Here is a 12,861-nt window from a genome sequence, read left to right on the forward strand (position 1 = left end):
TGATTCGGTATTTACTGTATTCTCCTCTTTTCCTTTTCCTTCTATAACTCTTTATAACTCCTTCGGTATTCAGGCTTGCCCAAGGGCTCAGTGGAGCCAAGATCCGAATAAACTGCCGAGCCTACTGCACCAGCCCTTGAATTTGATACGGCGGGGTCATCCTGGCTCATTGCTGCAGCCCATAAGTGACAGAGAAAGCCCTCAGCCAAAGGGCAGAAACCAAAGAAAAGGGCAAGGAGCGTTGTTTGGACCCTGAGGGATGAATCAGAGTCAGATGTTCTTATTCGAAGGGTTGGTGAGGGCCCCTTCATCGCCTCTGTTCCGGAGGAGAGAACTACCATTCCGCTCTTACCTACAACTGAGGAAGGACCTTCCATTCCGGCCCCGCACGCAGGTGGGGAAGAAGATGTTTTTTTCCCAATTCCTCTAAGGTCAATTGAATTCATAGACACTTCAGGTAATGCTTCGCCCGAAGAGGCTCCCTTGAAGAGGCCTTGAAGATCCGGGCCATCTTCGGATATTGAGGCGGAACAAAGAGCAGAGTTGGATCCCGATACTGAGGCTACAATGGCTACCAGCCCTCAGCCCGGTGGTGACCAAGCTGCTACGTCCGAGGCACCTACTTCTACCGAGGCTGCTGCAGCTGTTCCGGCTTCTCTTACTCCTGCACCGAGGTCCGATAACCTGGATGACAATGCCCGTTTTACTTCGAGGCTCGGTGAAATCGAGGCCACTATTTTCCAACTTCGAAGTGAACTTGATTCGGTCAAGGCCGATGCTGTGAAGATGGCAGAGAGGCATCGGCTGCTCGAATCCGGGAATGCTAAAGACAAGGAGAAGTTAAGAGTGGTCGAACGGAAAATGAAGGCTCGAGCCCGGATTAGTGACGAGCTTAAGAGAAAATTCGAGGAGGTAGCCGAGGCCAATGACGTGATTCGGGTCGAGCTTGAGTCAGCTAACCAAATTCAAAGAGTTCTTCTCGTAGAGAGATCCGAACTAGCGGCTAAATTGGAAAAAGCCGAGGCCGACTTAGAAGAGTCTCTTAAGTACATGGAATCTGCTGAGGCTCGTACTACGATTTTGGTCGAGTATGAACGGTGGAAATCTCGAAGGGCTACACTTAAACAGGCCCAAAAAAGACTAGGAGACCTCCAGGCTCGGATACTCGAAGCCAAAGCAATCGAGGAGGAGGCTAAGAAAGCTCTTAATGCTGAGTCTGAGAATTCCGAGCGAACAGTTTCCGAGAACTCCGGCTCCAACCGTCCGGGTAGATCAGGGCCTGCACGAGCCTTTATTTTTTTTTGCTTTTTGACTTGTGGAAAGTCCAAATGTAAAAACCTTTTATATATGAAATGAGCATTTCCCTTTTTATTGTTTCTTCATTCTTTTATCTGAATGCTTGTTATGACATTTGCCTTAATCTCTTATCCTGTTAAAAATAATCAAAGGTTCAAAGTCACCTCTTTTTTTCGGACTGTGCCTAAGTGTTGGCTTTTCTCTTCGTTCGGTACGTTTTTGTCCGAGGATTTGATTGAGTGATTTTCTCGCGGGGCTTATTTATGCAGTGAATTCAGACGTCTCTGAATCACGTTGGGCATTTTAGGCCGAGGTTTTTGAATTGCTTGGACCTTTTCCGACCGCTTACTTATAATAGATTAGGTTCGGACACCTAAATCCCTGCCTTGTCAAATTTTGAGACGGCAGTCCCCAGTTAAGGGTGTTAAAAGACTTTGGCTCGGTTCGTCGTGACCTTGTTTCCTTTGTCAAATTTCGAAGGTAGTGCTCGGTATAGAGTACTTAATAAAAAGATGCCGAATTTCGACGGTAGTCCCCAGTATAGGGTATTTAATAAGAAGACAAGTCCGAGATGAATTTTTCATAACTTTCTTTATATTGCAAGTATTTGCACGTACATAATATGAAGATTTCATCTGTTTCCTTCTGTTTTTTCCGTAGAAAATACTAAGTGAACACGATTCATTTTTTATCGTTTGGTCCTTACATCGAAACCTAACACAGAAGGTCCAGGATTAGACAAATATGGGAAACATAAAATTTCGAGGACCTTTCCGGGGTAGCACTTAACAGTGTTTCTTCATCTGATTTGTTGAGTTGAACTCACTTTAACTTTCCGGGGTAGACCTCGGTATGGGTATGATAGTCCCCTAGTGTTTATCCGAGCTGCACGATCGGGTAAGCACTACCTAGTACCCACTTGAGGGGTAGACCCTGCGTTCCCGGGTACTTTGCCTCATTTTCATAAAGTAACACGCTGTACTTGTTGCCTCATTAAAAACCTTATCGGAAAACCCACTTCGGGACAAAACCGTACTAAGGAAAAGAATGCAACACGTGTTTTCAGACCTAACTTCGTCCGGTACCGTACTTTCTGCAAAAAACAAGACATGTTAATAATAAAAAATGATCACAAGGGTGGGCATTCATACCTTAGCAATAGTATCTCTTCAAATGAGACACATTCCCAGTTATTGCGCAACCGTTATCCATCTATGGATTCCAGTTGGTAGGATCCTTTGCCTGTTATTCCTGTTATCTTGTACGGCTCTTCCCAATTCAGACCCAACTTCCCGTCGTTGGGATTCTTGGTGTTCAAAGTAACTTTCCGAAGTACCAAGTCCCCAACTTGGAAATGCCGAAAATTGGCCCTCCGATTGTAGTACCTCTCTATTCTCAGTTTCTAAGCTGCTAAACGGACCAACGCATTTTCGCGTAGTGCGTCCACCAGGTCAAGTTTTACGGCCATGGCCTCCTCGTTTGACCCGCTGGTGGCGTATTTGAATCGGAGGATCGGTTCACCAACTTTTACAGGAATTAGAGTTTCGGCCCCGTAGACCAACGAGAACGGTGTTTCTCCCGTGCTTGATTTTGACGTAGTTCTGTAAGCCCATAATACCTCCAGCAGCACTTTCCTCCATTGATGTTTCGATGTTTCAAGTTTTTTCCTTAGATTTTGAATTATTGTTTTGTTCGTGGATTCCACATGTCCGTTTGCACTCGGGTGATACGGAGTTGACACAATTTTCTTGATCTTCAACCCTTCGAGGAAATTATTGACCTTGCTGCCAACGAACTGAGGGTCGTTATCACAAGTTATTTCGGTCGGGATGCCGAAACGACAGATAATATGGTCCCATATGAAGTCAATAACCTCTTTTTCTGTAATCTTTTCGAAGGCCTGCGCTTCAACACACTTTGAGAAATAGTCAGTCATAAATAAAATGAAACGGGCCTTACCTGGTGCCCATGAAAAAGGACCAACGATGTCCATTCCCCACCTCACGAAAGTCCAAGGTGATATCACCGGGTGTAACAACTCCCCGGGTTGATGGATCATCGGGGCATGCCTTTGACACCCGTCGCATTTTCAGACAAAATTCTCCACATCATCCTCCATTCGGTTCCAGTAATACTCGGCTCTGATAATTTTTCTGTCACGACCCGACTAGGGGCCGTGACGAGTACCCGATACTTGTTCCGAGCACCCCTTATCTTATCATTTTACCTTTACTTCTCAGCGGCCGTACGAACCGTGCCATTTTTTTTGTGTGTTACTGAACATTAACGTTAGTAGCATCATCATAAACATAGACTAGAAAGCGTTGCTATCACATTATACAGAGACGCTAAGATACCAAAATACAACATATCTAACTGTACATATCTGCCTACGAGCCTCTAGACATAATAAACATATACATAGGAAGGGTCGGGTACTGTCGTGCCCGAATATATATACACAAAGTAGTACCAAGGAAGTGAGGCTCCGGAACAACTGGAGCGCTGCTAAATGCTGCTGGTGAGGCTTCTAGGAACCAAAGTCGTCTGTCTGCTGACCTGCGCGGCATGAAACGCAGCGTCCACAAGAAGGGATGTCAGTACGAATAATGTACCGAGTATGTAAGGCATGAACAATAGCATACGGAAAATATAGAACGGAAATAACGACATAAAAGAGTAATAGCACATGTCCTGGGGTAGAAACATAACCTGTATATATATATGCCCTTGGGAAAACGCTATGCATGCTTAGCTTTCCCTTAAAGATCTTTCCTTGTTCATATATATATATATATAAATAAGACATATCATATTGCCGAGGCGTCGGCAGCCGATCCATTTAACCATAATATACACATCCCGCGTCCGGGACGATATCATGTCATATAATGCCAACTGATCAGGTGGATATGCGTATATAACGCGCTGCCCTTATCTCCATCTTCCCCATATATGTAAGCATACATCATGTATATATATCAGCGTCTATAGCGCTCTGGCTCTTTCATCTTATACATATACGTGTGTCATGTACATACATCAGCGTCTATAGCGCTCTGGTTCTTTTATCTCATACATATACTTATAACATGCATACAACACGCTCGAGAGTCCAAGAAAACCAGTTCCACGTCGGAGTGACGTAAGGTCGGTAGCCTCCGATTGCATTATGGAATAACCGTGATCGCGTTGTCTTACCTTGAAGGAATGAGTATTTTAAGGCAAGACTATCATCGAAGAATGGTATTAGAAGAAGTGTAGTATGAAAACATAGGCATCATAGACGTCAATTCATAGGCATTGAAATCCTTAGAGCATAGTGCCATAGCTAAGAAATAGAGATAAGGATCAAGAACTAGTTTGTCACCTTCGCATTCACATCAAATCCTTCGCTTAGAAATCTTGGTCATGGAATCATTCTAGTCATACTTATCGTAGGCATATTCTCTTTTCTAACGTCATCGTTATCATTATCATCATAGAAGTATCCTTATTGGGATAAGTATAGTACTTGCCATTTGATAACGGAATAAGGATCAAAGGTTTCTTTTGGATTCAGCTTCAAAGAAAATCAAGCAAATCAATAAGGAAAGCCGGGAACAAAGGGCCCACCTCGGGTCAAATGAGGCGGCGTGCTAAACTTACATATGTTACATGTCATGGCGTTACTTGTGAGAGTCTCAAGGTAGTCGGGTCTTAGTTATGCAAGTTCTAGAGGGTTAGGAATGTTTTTCAACATTTTTGCTCAATTTCTCGTTCAATTCTACTGAATAAAAAAGGGGAAACTTTAGGTGCGAATTTAGGAGAATAGGGTCGTCCCCGAGGCTCGTACCCAACTTATTACGTTTAAGACATGCCATAGAAAGAAAGGGGAAGCCTTACATAGCTTTTTCCGCTCCTTGTGTTATTCCAAATTCAAGTTGCAAATCCGCCAAAATCTACAATTTGGTCATGTTTACCAAACATTGGTTAGTGCATTCAGAATTGGGTTCTTAAAATGACACTTGGCTACCGAAATTTCGGCAGCACTTCCCCTGTAAATCCATCATCCCACCAAGTTCAACTTGGCCAATTTCAATCAACAACAATCCCGGGAATGCAACCCAGCCAAACTATCAGCATAATATCAACAACCATGCTACAATTTCAATGATCAACCCAAAGTTCATTCCAATAATTTAATCGATATACTACTTCCTTCAAGACTTTCCAACTTCAATAAAAACATTAACAACGTTATAATTTATACGTTAACAACATCACACTATCAACATTACCTCCTATACGTACGAGGATGAAATATTCCATTTACATGAACTTTTACACCAAGTCTCCAATAACTACCATTTCACTACAACTACACGGCTACTTCATGCATACACAACTACAACAACCAAACACTAGATGAAATAGTTACAACATGATCCCAACACACACATGCACATGCACGGCCAACTACTTCTTTTGCAGGGCCACAACCAACACAACTTCACTCCTAAACCATTAAATCCTTGTTTTACATTATAAAGCTTACCATAACAATATTTACAATGTTAAGAAAAATTAATTCACCACACTCTTCTATAATCCATGCCATTCGGCCAACACACCCCACATGTATATTTTTCATGAAATTCCATATCTTCTACACTTAACAACAACCAAAACAAAACACAACACATACAACACATGCACACACACACACACGGTTTTGCCCTTGTAGTCACGGCTACACCATGGTTTTACTCCTTCATGAATTTCATCCACTCTTTACACACTACACATACAAAATCATCCATAACATACAAGAAAGAATCAAACCTTACCTTTTTCTTCAACTTTCAACTTGCCGCGAATGTGGTTCTTTCGCTAAACTAATTATACCACGTCGGAGAGCGTCTTGAACTTGCTATGAATTTAAGAAGAACAAGATTTTTGGACCAAAGTTGAAGGCTAGAGATTTTTTTTTCTTTTTCCCTTTCTCTTTCTCTCTTGGCCGTGGCTTGCTCTTCTCTCCTCTCTTCTTGATTTTTCTTGAAGTTTCTTGATAAATGATGAAGACCCCTCTTAATATATTAATCACATGATTTTTAATTAATGGGCTTGGGCCATTTTTTCACTCCATGGCCGGCCACCCAATCCATTTGGGCCTCAATTTTCTCTAATCTTCTTTTGAGCCCAATTGGTCAAAATTCTTGTTTTGTAATTCCCGAAACTAATTTCTAAAATTCTAATTTTTGCCCTTCGTCTTCTTTCATATTTCCACGAGCCGTATTGCGAATTTCCCTTTATGCTCCTGACCCTTCTCATTATTTCCACTTCTAAATTTTTCATAAGCAACTCATATGCCAAACAAAATAAAATATGGTCTTGCTTGTCGTCCTCCCGCGATTGTCTTGAATTATCCGATTGCACAAAAATGCGGGATATAACATTTTCGAACCAAGGCTTCTGCACCGGAGTGATTACCGCAGGTACCCTCGTGGACTTCTCTCATCACATAATCGGTTTCTTCGGGACCCAAACACTTGGCTAGGGGTCCGAAGAAGGACCGTTGATACAATTGACCATCTATTAAGCAGAACCGTGTTGCTTTGGTCCTGAGTGATGATACGCTCAAATTACACCTATTAATGGCGTAAAGCGGACGTTGTCAAATATAGTAACCCAAACAAGGTTGGGGTCGAATCCCACAGGGAATATGGAGAGAAAAAGGTACTAATTGTATGTGATACGAGTCTTTAAAGGCTTTAATCCTATTCCGAATATTTTGAAAAGAGATTTGGTTTGTATTCGCTATTTTGAAGTGTTTGGATTTGGAGAACCAAAGTTATGTCCCCGCGATGATTAGATGTTATGCTATGGGTGTCAATATGATATATTTCTAATGGGTTGGGATTATGTATGCACTTTCTAATATTTTCTAATTGTTAGAGAGTATTTCTTTTCATGATTTTCCCAAATGCAGAAAAGTTGTAAATAAGATTGATTAAATATGCCAAGTAGAACTCATCTTATCCCTAAGCGAGTTCATTAAACGACAGTTAGCGCCGCGAGTCCTTGTTATATTATTTCAAATTACACCCTAGTTCATCTTTCCAAATAGACTAGGGTTTGTGCATGAACAAGTGTTTGCAACCACTAATGAACAATGAATACGAGAAATAATAAAACACATCACCACCCATTATATATATATATATGTACAATGTTAGACACCCATTACATAGCACCCATCATTTGGGTCCACAACTTTGATTAAAGAAACTACTCACCCATTGTGGTCTCAAAAGTAGTAAGCAATAAATGAGACATAAAGCTTACAAAGTGTAATAAAGATGATGGAAAATAGAATCTTGTTGTCTTCACTAAGCTCCAAAAGAAGAGTATTCAATGCTCACCCACCAATGGAACTTTGTTCACGTGGTTACAATTAAAATGTGCTGCAAAAAAAAACCTAAAATGTTCTTTAAATAGGCTCCAAAAAACGCACAACAGCTACTAACAAAATTGCCCCCGATAGCAAGATCAATGGATCGTCGATCGTTCGACGATCCGTCGATTTCTCCGTCATTTGTGCCTTCAGCAATGTGTTCCATTCGACGGTGTCGTCGACCAGTTCGACGCTCCGTCGAGTATTCCGTCTTTCTCTCTTCTTGTTGAGAGATCATGCTTGACGACACAAACGACGAAGCGTCGATCAGTTCGACGCTTCGTCGATGCCTCCGTCCTTTGTCGTCTTCAACTTTGTCATCACTGGAAAATCGAGCTTATCGACGCTTCAAAGGACGGTTCGTCGGTTGATCGACGGAACGTCGATTCTTCATTTCTGGCCAATTTTTCCTTTGTTCTTTGCTTTTTTCTTTTGGGCCATTGTTTACCTAAAACACAACAAAACATATTAACGAGAACCAGACTTACATGAAAACAACCAAGATTCATTGTAAAAAGGCGTCGAATGTGCCACAAATTCGCGGCACATCAACACCCCCAATTTAGGATCTTTGCTTGTCCTCAAGCAAGTCAGACAAAACAACCACAAAATAAGATTGCAGCTATGCTAAAAATAAAGTAAAAGTGTTATATCCCGTATTTTCGTGTATTCGGAAAAATTCGAAATAATTTTGATTTGTAAGGAATAAGGTCATATGTGATTTGAATTAATATATGTATGTGTTGTTCATGAAAAATATTGATGTGGAAACACGGAGGAAGGCCAAGGGCAAAATTGGAATTTTAGAAATTAGTTTCGGGAATTACAAAACGAAAATTTCAACCATTTGGGCTCAAGAAAAATTGGATGAAAATTTGAGCCCAACACCAAGGGGTGGCCGGCCATCACTTGGCCCAAGCCCACCATTTTAATAAATATTTACCATGTGCTAGAAATAACTTATAAAGGATCATTATCTCTTAGAACTTTCATGAAACAAGAAAGAGAGAACAAGCAAGAAGAGCAAAAACAAAAAAATAGAGGGCATTCGGCCATCTTGCTCCCACTTTCACCTCCCAAAAATCTTCCTCCAAAAATTTGTATCTTGTGATTTTCCTACTAAATTGAGTGCCCTCTACAACATGGTGCAATTGTTTGGGAAGAAAGGGCACTAGTTTCTTCAATGTGACAACATACTTGAGTGAAGAAGATTGGAGAAAAAGGTAAGAATTCACTCCATATTATTATGTTATGAAGGCTTATTTGTGTTGTAGTATATGGGAATGAGTAGAATTCATGAAAACATGGAAGTTTGTAAAGTGGGTGTGCATGTGTGCATGTGGCCGTGTGTATACTACATTGTATGCATGTGATGTGTTGAATTTTATGTTGCATTCTAGTTGTGTGTAGGATGGAATGTATATTGAGAATGAAAGTTGAATGAATTTGATGGAAGTTAGGAAAATGGAGTGTGGCCGTGTGGTATTTGAAGTTGGAAGGAGAATGAATTAATTTGGTTTAACATGTTTGTTGTGTTGTTGTGATGCTTGCAATGTAAATAAAGATAAAATGATGTAAGTTTGCAATTAAATGGAAAGTAGAAGTTTATGCCGTTTTAGTGTGATTTTATGACATTATGGAAATGGAGTTGTTAAGGTGCAAATTATAATGGTTGTTAATGAATTTGGGATATGGAAACATGTTATGAGTAAGTATGTTAAAGATTAGAAGTTTCGGATGAATTATGACTTTGGTGGAAAGTTGTATACTTTGTATATCGTATGAATATTTTGTACAAATGACATGGAATGTTTCTAAATTATATTGTGATGATCTTGGTTAATGATGAATGTGAAAATCCTTGAGATTTGTTTGGAAATTTGGAATTTGAAATGGAAGTATTGCTTTATGTAGAAAAGAAGAATATTGACGTTAGAACCATTTTGATGTGATTCGTGATAACTTTGGTATTGTGGGTTGTGTTGTTGATATATATTGAGCCGAGCTAAGTCTCGGGGGTGTTATATGTATAGGGGAAGTGCTGCCGAAATTTCGGTAGACAAATATGAAGTTAAGTGAATTCTTAAGTCTTGAAATTCCTAATTGGTAACTTTGACCATTTGTAGATTTTGGACGAAACGGGAATCGAGTCTGAACAAGCGTAAGAAGTGAGAAAGGTATGTAAGGCTACCCCATTCCTTCTTTTGGCATGTCCTAGGTATACTAGGTCGATATTGGAGCCCCGGGGGCAATTATGATCCTTGAAATCCGAAATGGAAATCGAGTACTATTCATTCAATTGAATTGAACTATAAAACTCATATTTTGTTGGAAAGTGACCATATGTTCAAAACGTTTGTAAACGTAATCGATTTGCTTTGAAACCTCCATGTATGATTCTATAGACCCCAAATGTCCGCGGTTCAGGTCCTCCACCTCGACTTGGCCCGAGGTGGGCCCGCTAACTCCGAGACTCTTTTGTTTGCTCTATTAGTCTCATTTCTGTATAATGTCGGCAAAGGATTTTCGTTTGTGAATTTGGCTATCGAAAAATAATACTTTGATTGCCACGATATCCTAAATTATAATTTGAGCCATAATTACCATTTTGGAAATACTTTTGTGAAATGAACCCCGTTTTGATTAATTGTTCGAACTATTTTGACTAATGAGTCAACATATGATTTTATCAAGTTTGCAAAAGTATTTTGATATATATAAATTGCATTGTTTGCTCACGACTCCGCTCGTGCCCTTATTATGATTTCGTCCACCGGTTCCCGGGCCGGTTATGGTTCGTTCGCACTATGGTAAATTCGGCTGTATGCTGTGTTACGGTTCCCGAGACCTCGCCATAGGGCCGGGTTCCGTTGGAGTTATGCTGTGATATGGCTGGTGATATGTTATGATGATATGTGTGTGTTCGGGGATGTACGGAGATTTGAACCTTCTGGTGTTATGCTGTGTGTGGCACCAGCGTCGGAGTGGTGACCACGTTCCTGAGCTTTGCATGATTTCTTTATCTGCATTATGTACATACGTTTTTGGCACAGATTTTGATATACTGGTCAGTATTCTCCTATTTGTATCCTGTTTGTTTCCAGTTATGGTTTACACTTCTGCACTCTATGCTTTACATACTCAGTACATCTTTCGTACTGACCCCCTTTCTTCGGGGGCTGCGTTTCATGCCCGCAGGTACAGACGCCGGTGATCCACCACTGTAGGCTCCACGTCCTGCTATTACAGAGTGCTCCTTTTGATTCGGAGCCCATGTGTCGGTAAATGTCTTTTGTGATGTATATGCATCTGTATATTTGACTATTTGGGGTACGGCGGGGCCCTGTCCCGTCATATATTTTCGTTTTGCATTTGTAGAGGCCTGTAGTCATATATGTGGGTCGAGGGTCCTATATGTGTCTGTTTTGATTACGATCTGTGTCTTAATGCGGTCCGTCTGTTATGGCGGCCAAAATGGCCCTTATGTTTATCTTTGTACATGTGATCGGCGATGTGCATTCCGCCGCTTCTATCTGTTCCGATATGATATTTTGATATGCACGACCGCTTAAGACAAGTTTTGATTTAGATTACGTTTGAAATAACTATTACGAAATCTGAATTAAGTTTGGCTATGATGACTGGATATGTATGTCTGTTCGGGTGTCCATAAAGGGCCCCAGTCGCGGCCCACGGGGCTGGGTCGTGACAAAAAGTTACTATAATGGTGCTTGCTCATCGCTACTGGCATGTGCATTTTTCAAATCAACTCCCTCTTTCCTCATTCCCAAACAGGGTTCTTTCAAAACAAACTTATTAGAATTGACCATGACGCTTCAATCGATGACATCACATTATTAGAGGCATTTATGCGTGCGAGTATTCACCATTATGCCCTCACTTAGATTAGAGCATGTCCCACACACAATTTTACAATAAGAATCGGAACAAGGATATATGAGAATAGAAAGCACTCGCGCCCACAAAGAAGTTCATGATTTACAAGTGTAGATACCATATACTTGCCTTTAATTTCAATGCCTAATACTTTCGGATGGTTCAGTTGTGATCACTATGGGACTTGTTATTGGGTTGTAATGTAGGCTCGGGGACTGGTAGGATACTCATTTGGGAATTAGTGACTCATCCTCCTCGACACTACAGATTTTTCCCTTTCTGCTCATGCCTAATCTATTAATTCTTCAACTCATAACTAAGATGTGATTTTACTCTTACTAGAATTTACAATCTTTTTATGAAACAATATTATTATTATTAATACGCTATCACATCCAGTTCTCGACTATGCAACTCACACACCCCCAGCTTTAGGCTCTTTGCCTCTTTTATCTAGTAGTGTCAAGGAGGGAACGGGTGCAAAGATGGAATGAATTCATGAAGTGGGGAAAAGGTTTATTACGGCTAATCAAGAGAAAAAGTCAAAGGCTCAACGTGGGAACTAGTGATATTCATATAGAACAGGTTTTGGGCTTTTTAAGGCTGACGTGACTATTTAGAAGGAAAGCCTATGATCACTTGACAACCAACTATCCTAAGCAATATAGCACGACCTACGAGGCAACTTCTGGATCCACATATGCTAACAATGAACACAAGAAGTTCTCATACTCACAATGGCATAAGGATTTGAACACTCAATTCATACACACTCTAATATCTATGATGTCACAAAAAGAACCATACATGTCAATTCATTACAACCTGAGATACTCAATAAACTTTCAGAGGGGTCAATTTCAAATCAATCCATTTTCAAGTTCACAAATATCCTTTTTCATTCAAAATTCATGCCAAAATTTCAAAATGTAACAACCATGAAAGTCACAATTACCTTAAATAAAATTTAACAAATATATACTACAAGGTACATCAGGTTATCCCACCCCCAGCAAAAATAGGATGCATTGTCCCCAATGCATCAAAAAATTATACCATCACCCCATGGTGGAGGGGCCAACCTGAAATGTCTAATCCTGCTGTTGCTGCTGAGGTGTCTCCTCCGCAGCAGTGTGAATGGGAGCCCTCTCCACTGCTAGCTCAGTGGACTGAAGAGGTGGAGCTGACTGGATCTGTGGCTGCAGGTCCTGAGGAGCTATCGTGATCTGCCT

The 12,861-nt window shown here is 40.7% G+C and overlaps 1 protein-coding gene across 1 annotated transcript; it reads left to right on the plus strand.

Annotated features, from left to right (window-relative positions):
* Positions 1-567: 567 nt before the first annotated feature.
* Positions 568-1,356, plus strand: LOC132628499 (uncharacterized). Its single transcript, XM_060344275.1, has one exon. The coding sequence runs from the start codon at positions 568-570 to the stop codon at positions 1,354-1,356; it is 789 nt and encodes a 262-aa protein (XP_060200258.1).
* Positions 1,357-12,861: the final 11,505 nt, after the last annotated feature.

Source organism: Lycium barbarum, chromosome 2, assembly GCF_019175385.1.
Source record: "Lycium barbarum isolate Lr01 chromosome 2, ASM1917538v2, whole genome shotgun sequence".
NCBI lineage: Eukaryota > Viridiplantae > Streptophyta > Magnoliopsida > Solanales > Solanaceae > Lycium > Lycium barbarum.